Consider the following 26,551-nt stretch of genomic DNA (forward strand, 5'->3'; position numbering starts at 1 on the left):
AAATACTTTTAGAAAATACAAAAGACAGTTATACCTTCCAGCTAGTTTTAGGAAGCCAACATAGCCTTAATATCAACACCTGGCAAGGATATTACAAGAAAAGAAAATTATAAGCCAATATCACAATATAGATGCAAAAATTCTAAGCAAAATAAGAATAAACAGAATCCAATAATAATTTTAAAAGAAAGTAAAGCATAGCCTACTTGACACTATACCAGGAATATTATTTCAGATATGTAATTCAATACATTAATGGAATAAGAAAAATTATGATTATCTAAACACTTCATATGATATAATATTTATGTGTAATATAAAATCCTACAAAACTAGAAATAATGAACTTTCTTAATATGACAAAATTATTAATTCCAGCTTTGCCTCTGGAATTAGAAATAAGGCATTTATCCTGCTTTAACCTATTCAATACAATAATGGAGGTGTTGGGCATTAAAATACAAGTAAAAAGTGTAAGAACCAGAATGTATCAGTAAAACTGTTATTTTTTTGTCAGATAACATTATAATTATTAATGACATTATTATTAATGACATGGCATTATCACTATTCTAGAATCTACAAATTTCATAAGAGAACTTAGTGAGGTTGCTAGGGAAAAGTTCATTAGACAAACAATTGTATTTCTGCCTTTATGTTCCTTACTACCGTTTTTTTTTTCTTAATGCCACTTACTCCATTTTATTGCAATAAAGTCAATGTATACATATTTCAGCAGGGAACACATGATATCATCAGTCATCAGTGAGCATGGTTTCAAAAGTCTCCCCCATTTCCTCACAGGACACATACTTGGCTTATAATGATGGTGATACACCTACTTAAGATAAGGTCCTATCATGTCTTGGAAAGTCCTACCATGATCAGGACTTCACCCATGCAACTTCTGATGCAACATGTAATATTGGCCATCATTGGACAGGGCCAGCCAGGTATCTCCTGGGCAACTAGGTCTCAGGACAGTCTGGCTTAGCCAATATGTTCCTTACTACCCAATGCAGGAAGGCACTAATAGTATAATCAGTCTCTAAATATGTTATTGAAAGCTAATAAAAGTGATATAAAGAATTTATATATGTTGTGAAAAACAATCACAGGGTTCTTATAAGAATGTAAACATGTAGGAAAAGATAATGTCTCTCACAGAGAGATTTAAACTGAGACATTCAAGATGAAAAGAGTTACAAAAAGAATATTCCTTTTTTAAACAAGGACGTACATGGAATTTTCCTGCCGAAGAAATTTCTAAAGATGCTAAATTCAACTCAAAAATCTATTGACCATGTCAAATAGACATAGACACTATAAGACAGATTAATATCTTCTAGTAATCTTTCCATATTTTTGTAATCATTACATCTAATTATTTCTGAATTAATTTTTACTCAACGTAAATGATAGGGATGCATGAAATTATCTATAGAATTGGATAGTAACCATAATGAGCCAATAATTAGGCAATTCTATTCATTTCTCTGCTATTAACTTCTTAAAGTTTTGGCATTTTCTCTATTGATTATTAAGTTAAAAAATACATAATACATTGTACTTTAAAAAATAACAATAAAACAGTGTTAGTGTACCCACTCAGATCTTTATAAAGTACCTGTGGCACTATACAACTACTTCTTCATGGACAGATGTAGCACTCACTCCAAAGATAACCACTACCCTGAATTTTGTTCCTTGGTCTTCATTATACAGATTAATCAAAAATGTATGCATCCCTTTAAAAACTTAATTTTAATTTTGCATATTTATTTTTGCACTTGATATAAACGAATTCTTTTTTTTTATTTTATTTTATTTTATTTTATTTTATTTTTTTTGATTTTTTATTTTTTATAAACATATATTTTTTATAAACATATATTTTTATCCCCAGGTCTGTGAATCACCAGGTTTACACACTTCACAGCACTCACCAAATCACATACCCTCCCCAATGTCCATAATCCCACCCCCTTCTCCCCAACCCCCTCCCCCCGGCAACCCTCAGTTTGTTTTGTGAGATTAAGAGTCACTTATGGTTTGTCTCCCTCCCAATCCCATCTTGTTTCATTTATTCTTCTACCCATTTAAGCCTCCATGTTGCATCACCACTTCCTCATATCAGGGAGATCATATGATAGTTGTCTTTCTCTGCTTGACTTATTTCGCTAAGCATGATACGCTCTAGTTCCATCCACGTTGTTGCAAATGGCAAGATTTCATTTCTTTTGATGGCTGCATAGTATTCCATTGTGTATATATACCACATCTTCTTGATCCATTCATCTGTTGATGGACATCTAGGTTCTTCCCATAGTTTGGCTATTGTGGACATTGCTGCTATAAACATTCGGGTGCATGTGTCCCTTTGGATCACTACATTTGTATCTTTAGGGTAAATACCCAATAGTGCAATTGCTGGGTCATAGGGCAGTTCTATTTTCAACATTTTGAGGAACCTCCATGCTGTTTTCCAGAGTGGCTGCACCAGCTTGCATTCCCACCAACAGTGTAGGAGGGTTCCCCTTTCTCCGCATCCTCGCCAGCATCTGTCATTTCCTGACTTGTTGATTTTAGCCATTCTGACTGGTGTGAGGTGATATCTCATTGTGGTTTTGATTTGTATTTCCCTGATGCCGAGTGATATGGAGCACTTTTTCATGTGTCTGTTCGCCATCTGGATGTCTTCTTTGCAGAAATGTCTGTTCATGTCCTCTGCCCATTTCTTGATTGGATTATTTGTTCTTTGGGTGTTGAGTTTGCTAAGTTCTTTATAGATTCTGGACACTAGTCCTTTATCTGATATGTCGTTTGCAAATATCTTCTCCCATTCTGTCAGTTGTCTTTTGATTTTGTTAACTGTTTCCTTTGCTGTGCAAAAGCTTTTGATCTTGATGAAATCCCAGTAGTTCATTTTTTCCCTTGCTTCCCTTGCCTTTTGCGTTGTTCCTAGGAAGATGTTGCTGCGGCAGAGGTCGAAGAGGTTGCTGCCCGTGTTCTCCTCAAGGATTTTGATGGATTCCTTTCGTACATTGAGGTCCTTCATCCATTTTGAGTCTATTTTTGTGTGTGGTGTAAGGAAATGGTCCAATTTCATTTTTCTGCATGTGGCTGTCCAATTTTCCCAGCACCATTTATTGAAAAGGCTGTCTTTTTTCCATTGGACATTCTTTCCTGCTTTGTCGAAGATTAGTTGACCATAGAGTTGAGGGTCTATTTCTGGGCTCTCTATTCTGTTCCATTGATCTATGTGTCTGTTTTTGTGCCAGTACCATGCTGTCTTGATGATGACAGCTTTGTAATAGAGCTTGAAGTCCGGAATTGTGATGCCACCAACGTTGGCTTTCTTTTTCAATATCCCTTTGGCTATTCGAGGTCTTTTCTGGTTCCATATAAATTTTAGCATTATTTGTTCCATTTCTTTGAAAAAGATGGATGGTACTTTGATAGGAATTGCATTAAATGTGTAGATTGCTTTAGGTAGCATAGACATTTTCACAATATTTATTCTTCCAATCCAGGAGCATGGAACATTTTTCCATTTCTTTGTGTCTTCCTCAATTTCTTTCATGAGTACTTTATAGTTTTCTGAGTATAGATTCTGTGTCTCTTTGGTTAGGTTTATTCCTAGGTATCTTATGGTTTTGGATGCAATTGTAAATGGGATTGACTCCTTAATATCTCTTTCTTCTGTCTTGCTGTTGGTGTAGAGAAATGCAACTGATTTCTGTGCATTGATTTTATATCCTGACACTTTACTGAATTCCTGTATAAGTTCTAGCAGTTTTGGAGTGGAGTCTTTTGGGTTTTCCACATATAGTATCATATCATCTGCGAAGAGTGATAATTTGACTTCTTCTTTGCCGATTTGGATGCCTTTAATTTCCTTTTGTTGTCTGATTGCTGAGGCTAGGACCTCTAGTACGATGTTGAATAGCAGTGGTGATAATGGACATCCCTGCCGTGTTCCTGACCTTAGCGGAAAAGCTTTCAGTTTTTCTCCATTGAGAATGATATTTGCGGTGGGTTTTTCATAGATGGCTTTGATGATATTGAGGTATGTGCCCTCTATCCCTACACTTTGAAGAGTTTTGATCAGGAAGGGATGTTGTACTTTGTCAAATGCTTTTTCAGCATCTATTGAGAGTATCATATGGTTCTTGTTCTTACTTTTATTGATGTGTTGTATCACATTGACTGATTTGCGGATGTTGAACCAACCTTGCAGCCCTGGAATAAATCCCAATTGGTCGTGGTGAATAATCCTTTTAATGTACTGTTGAATCCTATTGGCTAGTATTTTGTTGAGTATTTTCGCATCTGTGTTCATCAAGGATATAGGTCTATAGCTCTCTTTTTTGGTGGGATCCTTGTCTGGTTTTGGGATCAAGGTGATGCTGGCCTCATAAAATGAGTTTGGAAGTTTTCCTTCCATTTCTATTTTTTGGAACAGTTTCAGGAGAATAGGAATTAGTTCTTCTTTAAATGTTTGGTAGAATTCCCCCGGGAAGCCGTCTGGCCCTGGGCTTTTGTTTGTTTGGAGATTTTTAATGACTGTTTCAATCTCCTTACTGGTTATGGGTCTGTTCAGGCTTTCTATTTCTTCATGGTTCAGTTGTGGTAGTTTATATGTTTCTAGGAATGCATCCATTTCTTCCAGATTGTCAAATTTATTGCCGTAGAGTTGCTCATAGTATGTTCTTATAATAGTTTGTATTTCTTTGGTGTTAGTTGTGATCTCTCCTCTTTCATTCATGATTTTATTTATTTGGGTCCTTTCTCTTTTCTTTTTGATAAGTCGGGCCAGGGGTTTATCAATTTTATTAATTCTTTCAAAGAACCAGCTCCTAGTTTCGTTGATTTGTTCTATTGTTTTTTTGGTTTCTATTTCATTGATTTCTGCTCTGATCTTTATGATTTCTCTTCTCCTGCTGGGCTTAGGGTTTCTTTCTTGTTCTTTCTCCAGCTCCTTTAGGTGTAGGGTTAGGTTGTGTACCTGAGACCTTTCTTGTTTCTTGAGAAAGGCTTGTACAGCTATATATTTTCCTCTCAAGACTGCCTTTGTTGTGTCCCACAGATTTTGAACCGTTGTATTTTCATTATCATTTGTTTCCATGATTTTTTTCAATTCTTCTTTAATTTCCCGGTTGACCCATTCATTCTTTAGAAGGATACTGTTTAGTCTCCATGTATTTGGGTTCTTTCCAAACTTCCTTTTGTGGTTGAGTTCTAGCTTTAGAGCATTGTGGTCTGAAAATATGCAGGGAATGATCCCAATCTTTTGATACCGGTTGAGTCCTGATTTAGGACCGAGGATGTGATCTATTCTGGAGAATGTTCCATGTGCACCAGAGAAGAATGTGTATTCTGTTGCTTTGGGATGAAATATTCTGAATATATCTGTGATGTCCATCTGGTCCAGTGTGTCATTTAAGGCCTTTATTTCCTTGCTGATCTTTTGCTTGGATGACCTGTCCATTTCAGTGAGGGGAATGTTAAAGTCCCCTACTATTATTGTATTGTTGTTTATGTGTTTCTTTGATTTTGTTATTAATTGGTTTATATAGTTGGCTGCTCCCACGTTGGGGGCATAGATATTTAAAATTGTTAAATCTTCTTGTTGGACAGACCCTTTGAGTATGATATAGTGTCCTTCCTCATCTCTTATTACAGTCTTTGGCTTAAAATCTAATTGATCTGATATAAGGATTGCCACTCCTGCTTTCTTCTGATGTCCATTAGCATGGTAAATTCTTTTCCACCCCCTCACTTTAAATCTGGAGGTGTCTTCGGGCTTAAAATGTGTTTCTTGGAGGCAACATATAGATGGGTTTTGTTTTTTTATCCATTCTGATACCCTGTGTCTTTTGACAGGGGCATTTAGCCCATTCACATTCAGGGTAACTATTGAGAGATATGAATTTAGTGCCATTGTATTGCCTGTAAGGTGACTGTTACTGTATATGGTCTCTGTTCCTTTCTGATCTACCACTTGTAGGCTCTCTCTTTGCTTAGAGGACCCCTTTCAAGATTTCCTGTAGAGCTGGTTTGGTATTTGCAAATTCTTTCAGTTGTTGTTTGTCCTGGAAGCTTTTAATCTCTCCTTCTATTTTCAATGATAGCCTAGCTGGATATAGTATTCTTGGCTGCATGTTTTTCTCGTTTAGTGCTCTGAAAATATCATGCCAGCTCTTTCTGGCCTGCCAGGTCTCTGTGGATAAGTCAGCTGCCAATCTAATATTTTTACCATTGTATGTTACAGACTTCTTTTCCCGGGCTGCTTTCAGGATTTTCTCTTTGTCATTGAGACTTGTAAATTTTACTATTAGGTGACGGGGTGTGGGCCTATTCTTATTGATTTTGAGGGGCATTCTCTGAACCTCCTGAATTTTGATGCTCGTTCCCTTTGCCATATTGGGGAAATTCTCCCCAATATTTCTCTCCAGTATACCTTCTGCTCCCCTCTCACTTTCTTCTTCTTCTGGAATCCCAATTATTCTAATGTTGTTTCGTCTTATGGTGTCACTTATTTCTCGAATTCTCCCCTCGTGGTCCAGTAGCTGTTTGTCCCTCTTTTGATCAGCTTCTTTATTCTCTGTCATTTGGTCTTCTATATCACTAATTCTTTCTTCTGCCTCATTTATCCTAGCAGTGAGAGCCTCCATTTTTGATTGCACCTCATTAATAGCTTTTTTGATTTCAACTTGGTTAGATTTTAGTTCTTTTATTTCTCCAGAAAGGGCTTTTATATCTCTCGAGAGGGTTTCTCTAATATCTTCCATGCCTTTTTCGAGCCCGGCTAGAACCTTGAGAATTGTCATTCTGAACTCTAGATCTGACATATTACCGATGTCTGTATTGATTAGGTCCCTAGCCTTCGGTACTGCCTCTTGTTCTTTTTTTTGTGGTGAATTTTTACGTCTTGTCATTTTGTCCAGATAAGAGTAAATGAAGGGGCAAGTAAAATACTAAAAGGGTGGCAACAACCCCAGGAAAATATGCTTTAGCCAAATTAGAAGAGATCCCAGAGCGTGAGTGGGGAGAAAGGGGATAAAAAGAGGTTCAAAAAGGAAGAAAGAAAAAAGAAAAAAAAAAAAAGAAAAAAAGAAAAGAAAAGAAAAGAATTTTTTTAAAAAAAGAAAACACCTAAGAAAAATGTAAATATATATATATATATATATTAGATAAACTAGTAAAAAATCGTTAAAAAAGAAAAAGGTAACAGTTAAAAAAAAAAAATTTTACCCGAAGGCGAGAAAAAAAAAAAAAATGAAAAAGGAAAAAGAAAAAATTAAATTAACTGCAAGACTAAAAAAAATCACAGGAAAAAAGCCATGAGTTCCGTGCTTGGCTTTCTCCTCCTCTGGAATTCTGCTGCTCTCCTTGGTATTGAAACCGCACTCCTTGGTAGGTGAACTTGGTCTCGGCTGGATTTCTTGTTGATCTTCTGGGGGAGGGGCCTGTTGTAGTGATTCTCAAGTGTCTTTGCCCCAGGCGGAATTACACCGCCCTTACCCGGGGCCGGGGTGAGTAATCCACTCGGGTTTGCTTTCAGGAGCTTTTGTTCCCTGAGCGCTTTCCGTAGAGTTCCAGAGGACGGGAATACAAATGGCAGCCTCCTGGTCTCCGGCCCGGAGGAGCCGAGAGCCCAGGGCCCCACTCCTCAGTGCGCCCTCAGAGAACAGCGCCCAGTTACTCCCGTCTGCCTGACCTCCGGCCGCGCTCCGAGCTCACCGAGCCTGCGACCGGTTCAAGGTAACACCGAGCTGCGAACTTACTCTCGGCTCTGTCTCTGTAGCCGGCTTTCCCGTTCCAATACCCGCAAGCTCTGCGACACTCAGACACCCCCGATCCTTCTGTGACCCTGCGGGACCTGAGGCCACGCTGACCCCGCGTGGGCTTCGCCCCGGTTTAGCCTCTGGAGCGATGTCCCTCAGCGGAACAGACTTTTAAAAGTCCTGATTTTGTGCGCGGTTGCTCCGCCGCTTGCCGGGAGCCGGCCCCTCCCCCCAGGGTCTATCTTCCCGTCGCTTTGGATTCACTTCTCCGCCGGTCCTACCTTTCAGAAAGTGGTTGTTTTTCTGTTTCCAGAATTGCTGTTCTTCTTCTCTTCAATCTGCCGATGGATTTTCAGGTGTTTGCAATCTTTAGATAAGCTATCTAGCTGATCTCCGGCTAGCTGAAGCAGTCTCAGCTTGCTACTTCTCCGCCATCTTGACTCCTCTCGATATAAACGAATTCTTAAGCATTCTGCAACTCGCTTTTTTGTTGTTATTGTTCAGCACTGTGTTTATGAGACTTAATGACTATCTTTCACTCATTTTACTGCTATCTAAGATTTCGTTATGTTTATATATCACAAAGGGGATTTTCTATTCCCATTTTCTCATCTGTGGGCAACTGAGATTTTGTTTCCAGGTTTGTTTTGCTTTCTGTTGGTTTGCTTGCTTTATACAAACTTGCCTACCATTACTAGTCTTGTATATACACAACTTTTCCAGGGACTAGACCCAGGATTAGAATGTTTAAGTCATAATGTATTCATCCTCAATTATATTAATAATTAGACAAATTATTTTCTAAAATGGCTAAAACAGTAGTCCAGATGTAAGTTTCAGTTGCTCTACATTCTCACTGCCACCATGATATTATTAAATTTTTGACTTTTGTGAATCTAATTGTAAAATATTAATCATGTTTCCTGCATTTATTAAGTTATATAGACCATAGGAAATCACTGTTATTTAATTCCTCAGTAACTGTAAAGAGAAAAAATATTATTTAAAAAGATCAAAATATCACTAAGATATGATTTCCCTCTTTTTGCTGTGTTGAAGTTTAATCATGCAAAAATAATGATGGGTAAAACTATTTGCAACTAAGCATGATTCAGAGTAATGAGATCAAACTATATTAGAAGTCACTGAATTTTTCACTGCCACACACTTGCAATCTTTAAAAAGCCAGAAAAAATATTAATTTTATTAAAACTCAATCCTCTAACCCTGAGTACACTTTTTTTGTGATATTCTGTGTGACGAAATGAAAAGAATAAAGAATTTTTGCAGCATTTCAAATGGATTATTTTCTCAAAAGTGAGCTATTACCTGATTTGTAAGCTAAACTATCCACTTTTTTCACTGCACTTCATATTTACTTGAAAGAATAGCCAAAAAACAAATGATAATAAATGACTTTGATGTTTGGAATATATTTTCTCAAAAATGAGTAAAGTACAGTTGTCACTTCAAATATACAGTATCTGTCACTTATAAAATTCAAGCTTTCAAGTAAAATTTGATTTTTGGAAAACTTGTATCCACGTCTGTAAACTTGACAAATTCCTAACACTTTAGCCTTTTCTGATGATTAGTGATGTTATTAAAAACTGTGATCTTCATATATTGCATAAACATGTCAACATTTTTAAGATCTGTATAACCCAGTGAACCAATGTTTTCTAAATGGCCAGTGCATATTCCACAATCATGCACTAGTAAAATAATAGTTTTATGCAACATCATAGTTTTTGTAGCTATCAATGTTTTTAAATTGGCCATATTAAAGACCAAAAAAAAAAAAAAAAGGCCTCAATAAATACAGGTGACTGGGATTTAGCACCACCACCAAGCAAAATAAAATAACATTTAGTATACATTATCTCAGTCAGTCCTCCAACATGACTATAGAGTACGTATTATTGTCTCCATTTTAGATGAAGAGACTAAGAGTCAAAGTTTTAGGTAATCTTGCTAAGGCAACGCAATTGCCAAATTGCAGAACAACAAACCCAGATGTGAGTAGTCCAAAGGCCATCAGAACAACACATTGCAATCTGTGTATTCTTGCATTATAGGTCTTACAAACTTTTTTTAAAAATCATTTCCCAGGGCGCCTGGGTGGCTCAGTGGGTTAGGCCTCTGCTTTCAGCTCAGGTCATGATCTCAGGGTCCTAAGATAGAGCCCCGCATCAGGCTTTCTATTTGGCAGGAGCCTGCTTCCTCCCCTCTCTCTTTGCTTGCCTCTCTGCCTACTTGTGATCTCTCTCTGTGAAATAAATAAATTAAATAAAAAAAAAAAATCATTTCCCCAAATCTGTAACTCCATCCCCCACTTTTCTGTAAATCTTATAAATTTTACTAGGCAGTAGTTAGAGCCAGAGTAAAATATGAGGATTCTCGGATCCTTTTTTTTTTTTTTTTTATAAATAAGGTCAGCCTGACTCATAAAAATACAAATAAATACAGTCACTTTAAGTGTACTATGTATACTCCATTTATTAAGCTTCTCTTAATTATCACTAATGACAAACCAGGGAAATAATTATGGGTAAATGCCATCCCCAAGATACAAGTTCATAAATTGCAAGCTTTGTCTTATGCTGTACAATAGTGCTGACTTTGTCCTACACGTTGCCAACATATCCAAAGTTACAACTGAGGATTCAAAGGCAAGTTCCATTATGTACTCTTGACAGCAAACATTGGAATCCTGTCGTCTCTTATAATATAAGAAAGAATATTTTAAGATTAGACAGAGGTAAGCAATATTTCCCTAGTTTCTACTAAAAAAATGTCTATGCCAAACTCAAAGTCTCCTCTTTTCGTTTCCAAAGAGCAATAGAAAATCCACAGTTAAATGTGAACAGCTGGACTTAACATGTACTCTATGTAATAAAACAGCAATACATTTTCCATAATATATGACAAGCCATACGAAAATGCAAGAAAGTGAAATTATTTCAAAAAGCTTATTTGCTTACAAAGGATTGGTTGAAATTAATAAGCTCAAATTTTAAAATGTGGGATGTCTAAAGACAACCTTTAATCTAACAATATATTAAAATATATTTATAAGTGTAATCAAATACCATACTCTGTCTTCACTTATAACCTAAACTCCCTGTATTCACAATCCAATTCAACAAACATTTGCTAACCTCCAAACCCAAACAAAGAAGCTTTTATTTTGTTCACTCTCTCAGTTCCCAGGTATATATCATTTTAATTTTTCCTTTTTAGTCACCCTACTTTTTCCACCCACAGAACACTGATGAACTGGTAACACACTTGGTGATTACAAATCTACATTATCTGATTTTCCTGATCCTTAATTATTCTCAGCATTCTCAAATTAGCTTTGTTAAGCTCTTACACATCCCTTCAGTGGCTTTTATCAAGTTTCTTTTCTAATCTCATTTCCACATTCTATAGAAAACATTGTTTCAGTACCAAGGCTCTCTACCTGACTTCTGTATAGGAATTAATGATTACTGACTGTTGAGAAACAATGATAAAACACAGTATAACCATTCAGCAATACTGTCATTCACACTAGACTTAATTTATTGAAGAGAAAACTAAAATGCAGAGAAAATGTGTCCAGTAAATTTCTAGAATTTCTATTCCTCTTTTTAAAGTAATCTCTTTGAAGAAATCTCAGCCTCATATGGCTACTTTAAGTAATGAATGAAGCATCTAGTTTTGAAGAACGGAAAGGCCAATTTGGAAGCACAGGGAGGCAAATTTCCTCCACCAATAGTACATAATGTGGAAGAAGATCCAAACATTCAACTATAGCCTTTTAAAGCATAGAAAAGACTCCACTTGAATCAAAGATGGCTTTCCCCCTTAGTTGCATATAGTCTTTGATGAATGGGATTTATAAGAAAATACATCAACATTTACAATACTCCTCCAGCTGAACTCATAATTGTACCACGTCTACTACCTGTCTCTTAACTGATGATATCACATTTTTCCATTATCAGGATATTGGTCAGGAATTTCATGCAATACAAATTATGAAAGGTGGATTCTACTGGCCTCTTAAAATCTAGATAAAGTCCCATGCAAATCCACAGAAGAACAAAGCTCTCAAGATTTAAATATTTCCCCAGACTGTACTATTTCTTCCTTAAATACTCTTTACTCCATGTCTTATTTATCCAGAAATAAAACCAGCTCTGACTATATTTCCTCAACAAAACTAAACTAAACCAAATATTTAGAGAATTTGTAAGTTTAATAGATTTCATCAAACACTGGGGTTATCCTAAAGAGATGTTGTATCACATATAGCACAGCACACTTGAAATTCATAAATAGGGCTTTCTTAAATGTCCTCAATCCAATGCCTAGGATCAGTGGTTTCTCCTTACTCTGTACACACTTCTCCAATTTTTTCCTGGCTCCTCTTGCTTCTTGTCTGCCCCTTGTTTTCTCTACCTTTCCTTTCTCCTGGATAGCTCCACAACTCCAAGTTAAAATGCCTCTCCCCCAGGCAGAGCCATTCAACCTTCCTCAGCAGATATTCCCATAATTCTAACCAAAACGATCTAAATCTAACCAAATTGTCAAATTTAGTTAGACAATTCTAACCAAAATGATCAGGAAGGAAGTGTGACAAAAGGGCCTACCTTTTAGCATAATCAGCCATTCCTCAGTGGCAGTTGTAAACATGGATGGTAGGTTTCTTTAAACTCAGACTTGAAACTTCCTTCTAACAGTCCACTCTAATGCAGGAAAATCCTACCCCACTTTGCTACGATACTGCCACAGTAAAGGCTTTGATTTGGGCCACAAAAGACATCAGAACATGGGTGAGGCTTAGTTTGATTTCTATAAACTTCCCTCCCCTTTCCTTCATAGAATTCTCTAAAAGGTCCAAATATTGCTCTCATGAGCTAGCATGACAGCCCTTCATTTCTCCCTTGCCTTTCTCCCTTTCTTCCTCTTTCCTTTTCTCTTTCCTTCTTTCTTTCTTTCTCTTTTCCTTTCCTTTTTCTTCCTTTCTTCTTTCTTCGTTCCTTCCTTCTTTCCTTCCTTCCTTCTGTTTTCTTTTTTTCTTTCCTCCTATCTTCTCTACCTGCACTCTCAGCCACCAGCACCCCCATCTTGATATATATGGAAGAAATTGACTAAAGATTTTTAAAAAAATTTTTTTTCAACAACTTTCTGGTGGCAACTACTAAACTAGGCAATTAGTATACGAGAAAAATAGCTTCACCAGCATTTATATAATAAACAGTGTGAAGACCACCACATGCACTTGGGTGTTTTGGTTTTGCTTTGTTTTCTTTTGTTTTTGTCTCAGGGACCATTTATCTTCTCCTAGCCCACTCTTACTTAACCCTGAACTTCAACAACACTTCCTCAAGGATCCTTGCGCTGATCTTCCAGTACATTGTCTGCAATTAACGTAAGTACTCTGAGTGGAAACCACCTCCCAATCACCTCTGTCACCTCTGATACTTATATATATTTATATATATATTTTTTGTTACCTCTTTGTGCCTGCCAGTGCTACGAAGCCATATCTTCTGAGTACAGACCTCGTGTCACTTATACTTAAGATACGGTCAGTACTCAGTAGATATTATTTAAATGAATAAACAAATGATAAAATATTATCGTAAGGTTTCTTCCAGATAATGTAAATTTTTGCTTTTCTTTTTAGAGAAAAATAATACAACAGAATTATGATAGTTCTGACTTTAAGAAGACACAGGAAACATCTCATTCGATAGACTTCAGAACTTCAGAGAAAATAGGGGGTTTATAATCATAAAAAGGAGAGTTCCATTTGTTCTAATGTTAAATACACATTTTTCAAATACCCTATGTTTAATTACCCTGAGGCCAGATTCAAGCTAGCATGAAATAAGCACTACTTAGATGTAGCTGTAGCACATGGATAATTTTCACAATGTTAGGGAATGAAATGAAGTCCAAATCTCAAAAGAAAACCACAAGCTAAAAAAGTAATTTTGCAGAGATTTTTTTTTTTTTTTGAGTCAGACTATCAGAATCCATTTGCTATAGGTTTTCAGTTGCTTCGTTTCCAGATATTCATCTTTGTTTTCCAGCATTTTCTGCACTTACAGTTTCAGAGAGAATTTATAATCCATCAAGGTAGTATGTGTACTATACCAAATGGCTGTTTTAAAATGTGTTTGGAAAAAATGTATTTATTACAGAAAAGTTCCACATCATTTTGACCCAGATCAAAGGTACATGTTACTGCTGCTTTTAGAACTAGAAGTAAAATTTTGAGTTTCAATTCAAGCAGCTGAGATATCCTAGTCTCTTTAGAATCTGAAGTCCAAACTGAAGCATTAATTCCTTATACAAAACATGCTTTGACAGCTTTTGGACTAATTAGTAATTTGTCCAACTGAGCATGGCCAGACTTCTGGGCCCATGAGAAGCATCCCAGCAGACCTCTTCTAGTCAGGATGCCTCTAGCACGTTGAAAAAATACTCTTAGTAAAATCCTGGGGTTGATGGGCAGGAACCACAATATGGCATGCTACTAAAATCCTTTTACTCTTCCCAAATCAAATTATTCAGTTGTAAGTTATATTACACAAGCTAAGTTAAAATGGTTTTACTGAATTTTACCATTATCTGGTTATAAACCTGTTATAACCTGTTATTAGTTATAAACCTGAAACTCCTTCTAAACATAGCAAGTTACTCCTTTTTCTTTGTCCTTATTTGATCCTATGTCTAATGAGAATTAAATTTTTTAAATAATAGATACTGATTGGACTTCATTAAAATGTGGAGTAAAAATGTATCAAAAAACTCTAAAATGCCACACTCTGCATATTAAGTGCAATTTCTGATTTGATGCTAAATTTGATGAGATGAGTACATTATAACCAAAGCCCATACACAACTTTGTAGTTTAACATTAAAATAAGCCCACAGACAAATGAAAAATGGTTAAAACTGTGGACTAAATTTTCCCAGTATAAAAGTTGCAGCTTAGACACTTATTTTTCATTCTCTAAAAGAAAAAAAAAAAAAACCTTACTATCCAAAAAGGTAAGTCAAAAGATTTATAAAACTCAAATAAGAATACAAGCTTCCTTGTAAATACATGAATTCTTAACCTCCTAAAACATTACTTATTTGATAAATATATCTTCAACAAAGATTAACACATTCTGTGATGCTTATTGTTTTCTCAGTTGCTATCACTTCCTTAAACTTCTTTTACTCCAAAAATGAGCTGATATGCAGGTGTACTGATTAAAGTCTATGTCTTTTTGGAGCACCTGGGTGGCTCAGTGGGTTAATAAAGCCTCTGCCTTCGACTCAGGTCAGAATCCCAGGGTCCTGGGATTGAGCCCCACATCGGGCTATCTGCTTAGCGGGGACCCTGCTTCTTCCTCTCTCTCTCTCTCTCTCTCTCTCTCTCTCTCTCTCTGCCTGCCTCTCTGCCTACTTGTAATCTCTGTCTGTCAAGTAGATGGATAAAATCTTAAAAAAAAATAATAAAGTCTATGTCTTTTCTAAGAAATAACAAGTGTTGGTGATGATGTGAAGAAAAAAGAACCCTCATGCACTGTCGATGGGAATAAAAATTGGTACAGCTACTGTGGATAGCAGTATAGAGTTTCCTCCAAAAATTGAAAATAGAAATACAAGTTAATAATTTCACTAATGGACAATTACCCAAAAGAAATGAAAACACTAACTAAAAAAGATATATGCATTACTGTTTATTGAAGCATTATTTATAACAGACAAGATAAAGAAGCCACCCAAAATGTCCATTGATGAATGGATAAAGATGATGTGGTATATATACAATGGAATATTACTTAGCCATAAGAAAAAGAATGAGATCTTGCCATATTTGTAACAACATGGATGGCCCCAGAGGGTGTTATGTTAAATGAAATAACTCAGGCAGAGAAAGGCAAATACCGTATAAGGAATCTAAAAAATAAAACAAATACATAAACAAATAAAAGCAGAAAGAGACCCATAAGTCAAAGAGCAAATTAGTGGTTTCCCGATTGGGAGGGAGGGCAAAATGGGTGAAGGAGAGTAGGGGATACAGGCTTCCAGTTATGGAATGACTAAGGGACAGGGATGATAGGCACATCCTAGAGCATATAGTCAGTGGTACTATAATACCATTGTATGGTGACAGTTGGTAGATACACTTGTGAGCATAGCAAAATGTACAGTTTTGCTGAATCACTGTTTTATACCTGAAACTAATATAATATTGTATGCCAAGCATATTTTAATTAGGAAGATTTTTTAAGTCTGTCTTTTTTTGTTTAAAAAAGGGTAAGTATTAAACCTATTGAAGTGAAGAATGCAGTGATTTGTTATGTATTATATGTATTAATTCATTATTGTCATTGTTGATAAACTCATTTGAAAAGAGGCAGAATTTCTTGACAGTTGGTATAAATCTATATAAAACATCACTGCCTATATCTATAAGTCCATGAGAATAATAAGAGTTAGTACAATTAAAAAGTTTGTTCCATGCATAACTCTGAAGGAGGATATTATCTTCTCTTCCTGACTTAAAACAGAGCAGTCGATATTCAGAAACTATCCCAAATTCATGCTGCCACAATTGGACAAAACAGAAATTCAAATCCAAGACATTTGGGTGAAAATTCAGTGCTTTTTTAAAAGAAATGCTGTCTATTTGATATTCTGTATCTGGAAATCTACCAAAAATTTACCTTCCCTCTACTTAATTCATAAATAAAATAAATTTTAGATAATCATTATAGTTCTGACCAGTCCTTGATCTCATTTTTTCTCTGTATTCACATTTTTTGCTCAGGTAGAACTGTTTCCCTATGTCTCAGCCAGGTTTTCCATTTATTTTCATTAATGTGGCATTGCTCCAAGCGAATTTAATGGTTGTATGAAGCATTTCTTCTACTCTCCTGCTCTTCAATATTTAGCAAATGCCTGCCATCAGGCATTCTCACCAGACGTTCACAACCAGGCACATGCCATACTTCAAAGTCTTACTATTGTATCTGTCACATGACATTTGTGTTCACATGACATTTATGTTAAATGAATTATAGAGTGTTGAATACAGCAATAATGATAATAGGTAAAAGCTACTGATGAATACTTTTAATAGATTGAATAGATTCATGTTTCCTCATCAATTATATTCTGCCGAAAGCTTCTCTGAATCACCCAAGCTCTAGTCCCATTGTCCAGGCATATATGGGTTTCTCACATTACATGAAGGACCAGTGTAAGCTAAGCTTAGAGATTTATAATTTCTTAATACATTTTATGAAATTTTATTTTAATTCAGCTTAAGGTGTTTTTATTGCTACTTTAGAGTAGTTTCTTTCTAGATGAAAAAATAAATGTTTTGTACTATTTAATAGCCACCTACTATACACATTACACGTAAAAGCATGATTTTATTTTACAATGAGACATAGATACTGAATTACATCAAATACCTTTATGCACTGATAGATCATACAGTTTCTCCTTGAGCTAATCATATTATAAAGTTATAATAATAGCTTTTCTAATAATGAACCTTCTTTACACTCATGAGATGAAGCCAATTTAAACATGATATATAAATCTAATACACTATTGCGCTAAATTTTGTGTATGTTTGCCTATATACACATAATAAAAATTGGTATTTCTTCTTTATTACTGTAACCACTCCTGTTAAATTTTGATATCAGAGTTATACATACATGGCAAATTCACAAACTATTTTTTATTTTCAACACTATAGGAAAATTAAATTGCACAGAAATTACCTTTCCTTGGACATTTGAAAAGAACTTCTAGTGATATCACTTGGGTTATGGGTTTTTAACTTTTGCTTTTGTTCTTTTTTGCTTCAAAAAATACTTTTGAAGAATGCTTTGCACAATTTCTATTTATACTGTAATAATTTTTTAATGTTTATCTTCTTGAATAAATTCAGTACCACAGTTTTTTAGAAAATTAACCAATAAAATCTAGATTATCAAATTAGCCTCAAGCTATATAAGGTATTCTATCATAATTTATAATTTTCTTAGTTTTCTGTATCATTTACTGTATTATCTTTCACATTCTTAATAGTATTTTCTTTTATTATGTTTATTATATAGGGCTAGTTGCTTATTTATTTTAATGATAAAACTAAAGGAGCAACATACATTTATTAGTACTAATTATCATACCATATAATTAAAATTCCTTCAAAACAACTGTGTGAATTTATTCTTTCCTATCAAACTCCATTTGCCTGGGAGTTCCCTAGCACGGAATGCTGGAAACAGATCAAATACTTTCATTATTTGAGTTTCATTTGTTCTTTAATGTGCACACACACCAATCTTGCTTCCAAAAGAAGATATCATTACCTTTTTCCCTCCAGTTTGAAAAGTTTAGGCAGTCTGGGTTTTTTCTGCAGGAATATTTTAGGATATTGCTTTATAAACATAGTGTGAGCTGAGAACACACTGCTAGCACTCCTGTTTTAAAAATATAAAGAGAGAAAAATTAAAATTTAGATATCATCAGATAATAGTTTCCGAGAGAAAGATTTTTAACTTCAGACATACAACTATTTACCCTAAAAAGCAAATAAAAAAGTATGAAACCTAAATACTCTATGCTTTAAAATTATCCACTATAAAAATTGTCCATAGTGTGCCTCAGTAAGAAATATTTTATGAACATCAGATTTATGGGAATGTCAATTCCAAAAATTTAATTTTAAGTTGAGCCTTCTTAAAAATTTTATTTCTGTAATTGATGAAAGCCTTTACATAAAATATGCCACATAATTAAATTCCTCCAAAATGATTCAAATAGAGTTCACATATACATTACCAAAAAGTATATTTATCTGAATCTTTGTGATGATTTATGAAAATCTCATGCACTGTATTTTTAGGACCGGAATAATGATGTGTTAGAGCAAAAGATCAGAACTTCCCAATCCAGAAGATCACTGGAATCATTGGGATGCTTCTTTTAAGTACAGATTTCTGATCCTTTTCCTGAGGAAACAAGATCTCCAAAGATGGAAGTCAGTGTGGACTTCTCTATTTTAGATATCCTACTCCACAGTGGACTTAAATGGCTCACTTGGTTAAGTGTCTGCCTTCCTCTCAGGTCATGATCCCAGCATCCTGGGATCAAGCCCAGCATCATCTGTCTCCCTGCTCAGTGGGGAGTCTGCTTCTAACTCTTCCTCTGCCTGCCACTCCCTCTGTTTATGCTCTCTCTTTACCTCTCTTTCTGTCAAATAAATAAATAAATAAATTTCCTTCTCCAGGTGATTCTTAATTGTAGCCAGTTTTGCAATCCATGGCAAATACTAAAAATGCCAATAGCAAGATCCACTGGATATAGTAAATTATCACTCAGTGTCACATAATGACTTATATTTCTGGAAAATGTGCTTCATTCCATTTTTAATTGACAACCACCATGAATAGTTGGTCAACTGTTTTTAAATGTTAAGCATTCATCTTAACAGCTTTTTTCAATAATTATCAAAAATGATCACACTTAATATGTCAATGAGTTAAGGAAGCTGAAATGGATGCATTCCTGGAAACCTATAAACTTCTAAAACTGAATCAGGAAGAAATTAACAACCTGAATAGACCAATATCTAGTAACAAGATTGAAGCAGTGATCAAAAACCTCCCAAGAAACAAGAACCCAAGACCTGATGGATTCCCTGGAGAATTCTATCAAACATTCAAAGAAGAAATAATCCCTATTCTTCTGAAGCTATTTCAAAAAAATAGAAACAGAAGGAAAACTTCCAGACTCTTTTTATGAAGCCAGCATTACCCTGATCCCCAACCCAGGCAAAGATTCCACCAAAAAGGAGAATTTCAGACCAATATCCCTGATGAACATGGATGCCAAGATTCTCAACAAGATCCTAGCTAATAGGATCCAATAGTACATTTAAAAAATTATCCACGGGGCACCTGGGTGGCTCAGCGGGTTAAGCCTCTGCCTTCAGCTCAGGTCATGATCTCAGGGTCCTGTGATCAAGCCTTGCATCGGGCTCTCTGCTCAGCAGGGAGCCTGCTTCCTCCTCTCTCTCTGCCTGCCTCTCTGCCTACTTGTGATCTCTGTCTCTCAAATAAATAAATAAAATCTTAAAAAAAATTATCCACATGATCAGGTGGGATTTATCCATGGGACACAAAGGTGGTTCAACATTCTCAAATCAATCAATGTAACAGAACAAATCAATAAGAGAAGACAGAAGAACCACATGGTCCTCTCAATTGATGCAGAAAAAGCTTTTGACAAGATACAGCACCCATTCCTGATTAAAATCTTCAAAGTATAGGGATAGAGGGAACATTCCTCAACTTCATAAAATCTATCTATGAAAAACCCATAGTGAATATCATCCTCAATGGGAAAAAGCTGACAGCCTTCCCTTTGATACCAGGAACACGACAAGGATGTCCACTCTTGCCACTGTTGTTCAACACAGTACTAGAAGTCCTAGCAACAGCAATCAGAAATAAAAGGAAATAAAAAAAGAAATAAAAGGTATTCAAATTGGCAAAGAAGAAGTCAAACTCTCAGTCTTGGCAGATGACATGATACTTTATATGGAAAACCCAAAAGACTCCACCCCCAAACTACTAGAACTATATAGCAATTCAGTAATGTGGCAGGATACAAAATCAATGTACAGAAATTAGTTGCTTTTTTATACACTAACAATGAAAATATAGAAAGGGAAATTAGAGAATCGATTCCATTTACTATGGCACCAAGAACCATAAGATACCTGGGAATAAACCTCACCAAAGAGTAAAGGATCTATACTCGAGGAACTACAGAACACTCATAAAGGAAATTGAAGAAGACACAAAAATATGGAAGAGTATTTTATGCTCATGGATCAGAAAATAAACATTGTTAAAATGTCTATACTGCCTAGAGCAATTGATACTTTCAATGCCATCCCAATCAAAATCCCACAGGTATTTTTCAAAGAGCTGGAACAAACAATCCCAAAATTTGTATGGAACCAGAAGGTTCTCGAGTTGCTAAGGAAATGTTGATAAAGAAGAACAAAACTGGGGGCATCGTGTTGCCTGATTTTAAGCTTTACTACAAAGCAGTGATCACCAAGACAGCATGGTACTGGCACAAAAACAGACACATAGACCAGTGGAATAGAGCAGCGAGCCCAGATATGGACCCTCAACTTTATGGTCAAATAATCTTTGAAAAATCAGGAAAAAAATATACAGTGGAAAAAAGACAGTCTCTTCAATAAATGGTGCTTGGAAAATGGGATAGCAATATGTAGAAGAATGAAACTCAACCATTCTCTTACACCATACATAAAGATAAACATGAAATGGATAAAAGACCTCAACATGAGGCTGGAATCTATCAAAATCAGAGAGGAGAACATAGGCAGCAATCTCTTTGACATCGGCCACAGCAACTTCTTTCTAGATATGTCTCCAAAGGCAAAGGAAAGAAAAGTGAAAATGAACTTTTGGGACTTCATCGAGACCAAATGTTTCTGCACAGCAAAGGAAACAGTCAACAAAACAAAAAGGCAACCCACAGAATGGGAAAAGACATTTGCAAATGACACTATAGACAAAGGGCTTATATCCAAGATCCATAAAGAACCCCTCACACTCAACACACACAAAACAGATAATCATGTCAAAAAATTGGCAGAAGACATGAACAGACACTCCTCCAAAGACGACATAGAAATGGCTAACAGGCACATAAAAAAATGTTCAGCATCATTAGCCATCAGGGAGATTCAAATCAAAACCACATTGAGATACCACCTTACACCAGTTACAATGTCCAAAATTAATAAGACAGTAAATAACAAGTGTTGGAGAGGAGGTGGAGAAAGGGAATCCTCTTACACTGTTGGTGGGAATACAAGTTGGTGCAGCCACTTTGGAAAACAGTGTAGAGATTCCTTAAGAAATTAAAAATAGAGCTTCCCTATGACCCTGCAATTGCACTCCTGGGTATTTACTCCAAAGATACAGATGTAGTGAAAAGAAGGGCCATCTGTACCCCAATGTTCATAGCAGCAATGACCACAGTCACCAAACTGTGGAAAGAACCAAGATGCCCTTCGACAGACAAGTGGATAAAGAAGATATGGTCCGTATATACAATGGAGTATTATGCCTCCATCAGAAAGGACGAATACCCATCTTTTATATCAACATGGACAGAACTAGAAGAGATTATAAGTCAAGCAGAGGAGTCAATTATCATATGGTTTCTATGGACTCTGAAAAACAATCTGAAGGGTTTGAAGTGGCAGGGGGGTGGGAGGTTGGGGTACCAGGTGGTGGGTATTATAGAGGGCACAGATTGCATGGAACACTGGGTGTGGTGAAAAAATAATGAATACTGTTATGCTGATAATAAATAAATTAATTTTAAAAAATTATCATATGGTTTCACTTACTTGTGGAGCATAAGGAATAACACGGAGGACATTGGTAGATGGAGAGGAGAAGTAAGTTGGGGGAGACAAACTATGAGAGACTGTGGACTCTGTGAAACAAACAGGGTTTTGGAGGGGAGGGGTTGGGGGTTGGGTGAGCCTGGTGGTGGGTATTATGGAGGGCACGTATTGCATGGAGCACTGAGTGTGGTGCATAAACAGTGAATTTTGGAACACTGAAAAATAAAATAAAATAAAATGGGGAAAAAATGATAATACTTAAAAATGAACACTGACAAACAACTTAGTCAATATTTGCCACATGGCAATGAATATAAAAATCCTCAAGAAGGCTTTTCTTGTTTCACTGTCAATATAAATAATATCAACACACTATAAAATATTTATAATAGCTTATTTCCTCCTGGCCAAAGTTTCCTAAAACATAATATTAATTCTTTACATAAAACAAATATTCCATACTTTAAGAATGTTATGTAAGTTAATTGATTCACATAATGCAATGTGGATTTGATTTAATATGACATTAGGTATTTTCATGCCTAATCTCACACTACAGAGATACACAGAACAAGAATCCACTCTTTTTTTTTTTTAAAAGATTTTATTTATTTATTTGTCAGAGAGAGAGTGAGTGAGAGCAAGCACAGGCAGACAGAGTGGAAGGCAGAGTTAGAGGGAGAAGCAGGCTCCCTACAGAGCAAGGAGCCCGATGTGGGACTCGATCCCAGGACGTTGGGATCATGACCTGAGCCAAAGGCAGCTGCTTAACCAACTGAGCCAGCCAGGCGTCCCAAGAATCCACTCTTTAAAAAAAAAAAAAAAAAAGTTTTTATCTATTTATTTAAGAGAGAGAGGGACAAGATAGCAAGAGAGAGCAGGAGCAGGGAGGAGGGAGAAGCAAGCTTCGGTTGAACAGGGAGCCTGATGTTGGGCTCGATCCCAGGGCCCTGGGATCATGACCCAAGCTGAAGGCAGACGCTTAACTAACTGAGCCACCCAGGCACCCCTAGAATCCACTCTTTTTAAAATCTAGTCACTGATATCATTAGAAGCTTTTCCAAGATCTTTTTTTTCTCCCCATTTGGAACTAGCATTTTACAATCATCTATTTTACACATCTACTTGTAATATGTCGAGTACTTATTATATGCAAAACATTAGACTAAGATCTTTACATGATTTGTCTCATTATATATTTATATAACCTGACAAGGTTGCTATTCTTTACTGCCCATTTTACACATAAAGAAACTGCAAACTTGATTAATATAACTAGGAAGTAGAGGACACAGAATACAAAGGAAAACTAAATTGACTTGAAAATCCATTCTCAGGGTGCCTCCTGGTTTGGGTTCAGGTAATGATCACCAGATCCTGCAATGGAGCCCTGGGTCAGACTCCATGCTCAGCAGGGAGTCTGCTTAAGAATTCTCTCTCTCCCTTTCTCTTTGCCCCTCCCCTCATGAGCCCTCTCTCACATTCTTTCTCTAAATAAGATAGATAGGTAGGTAGGTAGATAAAACAATCTTTAAAAAAAATTGTCTTAACCTTTTGGATATACTGCACCCCCAAAATAATAAAACATGTTAGTTCTTACTAAGTGACAGCCATTATTCTAGGCAGTTTACATGTTTCAGATAATTTATCCTTATACAACTATATTAGCTGATATTCTTATCATCCCCATTTTGTAGAAAAAGTAATTGAGAGCCAAGAAATACTAAAGTCGGACCTCTTTCCTTTGTCTACATGGAGTCTATTCTACAAGACTTGGAAACTTACCCCAATCTGTGATCTGGATATATCATCTTTGGAGTAACTGAGAAGTTTACACCAAAATGCTAAGACCTTCACTGTTGTCATTTTCTATATGTATGACTGAGTTGCTTGCTTCACTAATGCTGAGAATTTTCAAGATTTGGTGGCTGGTGTACATGGGCCAGTGGTTCTGATCTGTCTCCAAAGTAGTATCATCAAGAAGCAAAAGATGTGAAACGTTAAAGTGGAAGAATCAAATGTTAGAACTAGGAATGGTACAATTTTCAGAATGAGGCCCTAAGTGCCCTATGATGCTATGATGTATATTCTACATCACAAAAAGTAACTTGACAGCATATTCCTATTTCTGTATCTCTTTTGAAATAAAAACATATAGTTCTCTGCATTCAGTAGGTATGTATTATTGTCTAAAACTATGTAATGTCTGCAAATAATTGCTTTAAATATGGATAGCAGAATAGATTAAGAGAAATGATATAAATATAATTAGACAGCCAGGAACACAGAAAGATTAAGAATTATGGCAAGGATGACTATGGATCCAAATAGCTATTTGACACTTGAATACTATCCACAAAATAACTTTCATAATTTCCTAGGCTATGAGTAAACACTGTCTATTGACAAAGTTCATTACCTTATTGATGCTCACCTGCAAGGAAACTCCCCTACAAAAAAAGAACTTCAATTTCCTCAAGCAGATGAAGGGGAGATACATCCAAAACCTATAGATTTACTCACAAGAGCTCTAGAACACTTTCAGGGTGCTCTATATCCAAAGGTCACAAAATTAAATGCTTATAATAGCCAAGCACGTATTAAAAGGTGGGGACTACGCTAAACTGGAAAGAATGCCCATAAAGCCACAACCCTCCTCTCTCTCTGCTGTTGTTTTCTTATTTTTATCACGTATTAAGAAAAGTCCAAAGTGCAGACTCTGCAGGCTTTTGTTTTGTTTTTGTTTTGTTTAGTTTGCTTTTACAGAAGCCAGAAGTCTGAAGTTTCATGTGAAATTTTTATTTTTAAATATTAGTAACTGCTGTAGGTTGAATTTGTCCCCCCAAAATTCATATGTCGAAGTCCCAGCCCCTAATGCAATTGTATTTGGAGATGAAGCTTTTAGAATATGGTGCTGGGAAAACTGGGCAGCTATATGTAGAAGAATGGAACTCGACCATTCTCTTACACCGTACACAAAGATAAACTCAAAATGGATAAAAGACCTCAACATGAGACAGGAATCCATCACAATCCTAGAGGAGAACATAGGCAGCAATCTCTTCGATATCAGCCACAGCAACTTCTTTCAAGATATGTCTCCAAAGGCAAAGGAAACAAAAGCGAAGATGAACTTTTGGGACTTCATCAAAATCAAAAGCTTGTGCACAGCAAAGAAACAGTCGAGAAAACAAAGAGGCAACCCACAGAATGGGAGAAGATATTTGCAATTGACAGTACAGACAAAAGGTTGATATCCAGGATCTATAATGAACTCTTCAAACTCAACACACATAAAACAGACAATCATATCAAAAAATGGGCAGAAGATATGGACAGACATTTCTCCAATAAAGACATACAAATGGCTATGAGACACATGAAAAAATGTTCATCATCGCTAGCCCTCAGGGAGATTCAAATTAAAACCACATTGAGATATCACTTTACACCAGTTAGAATGGCCAAAATTAGCAAGACAGGAAACAACATGTGTTGGAGGGGATGTGGAGAAAGGGGAACCTTCTTACACTGTTGGTGGGAATGCAAGTTGGTGCAGCCTCTTTGGAGAACAGTGTGGAGATTCCTCAAGAAATTAAAAACAGAGCTTCCCTATGACCCTGCAATTGCACTCCTAGGTATTTACCCCAAAGATACAGATGTCGTAAAAAGAAGGGCCATCTGTACCCCAATGTTTATAGCAGCAATGGCCACGGTCGCCAAACTACGGAAAGAACCAAAATGTCCTACAACGGACGAATGGATAAAGAAAATGTGGTCCATATACACTATGGAGTATTATGCCTCCATCAGATAGGATGAATACCCAACTTTTGTATCAACATGGACGGGACTGGAAGAGATTATGCTGAGTGAAATAAGTCAAGCAGAGAGAGTCAATTATCATATGGTTTCACTTATTTGTGGAGCATAACAAATATCATGGAGGACAAGGGGTGTTAGAGAGGAGAAGGGAGTTGTGGTAAATTGGAAGGGGAGGTGAATCATGAGAGACTAAGGACTCTGAAAAAGAATCTGAGGGGTTTGAAGTGGCAGGGGGGTGGGAGGTTGGGGTACCAGGTGGTGGGTATTATAGAGGTCACGTATTGCATGGAACACTGGGTGTGGTGAAAAAATAATGAATACTGTTATGCTGAAAATAAATAAATTTTTTTAAAAAAGAAAAAAAAAGAATATAAAGTTAAATGAGATAATGAGGGTAGGGACCTAATCCGATAGGACTGGTAGTCTTCTAAGAAGAAGAGAAAGACCTCTCTCTCTC

The 26,551-nt window shown here is 36.1% G+C and overlaps 1 protein-coding gene across 1 annotated transcript in view; it reads right to left on the reverse strand.

The window, feature by feature from the left end:
* CNBD1 (cyclic nucleotide binding domain containing 1) overlaps positions 1 to 26,551 on the reverse strand; it is a 437,858-nt gene that overhangs the window by 379,041 nt on the left and 32,266 nt on the right. Inside the window, exon 3 of the mRNA XM_059168841.1 lies at positions 18,179 to 18,289. Within this exon, the coding sequence (XP_059024824.1) occupies positions 18,179 to 18,289 (111 nt within the window). The remainder of the gene's footprint in view (positions 1 to 18,178; positions 18,290 to 26,551) is intronic.

This window comes from Mustela lutreola, chromosome 3 (genome assembly GCF_030435805.1).
Source record: "Mustela lutreola isolate mMusLut2 chromosome 3, mMusLut2.pri, whole genome shotgun sequence".
In the NCBI taxonomy this organism is placed as follows: Eukaryota; Metazoa; Chordata; class Mammalia; order Carnivora; family Mustelidae; genus Mustela; species Mustela lutreola.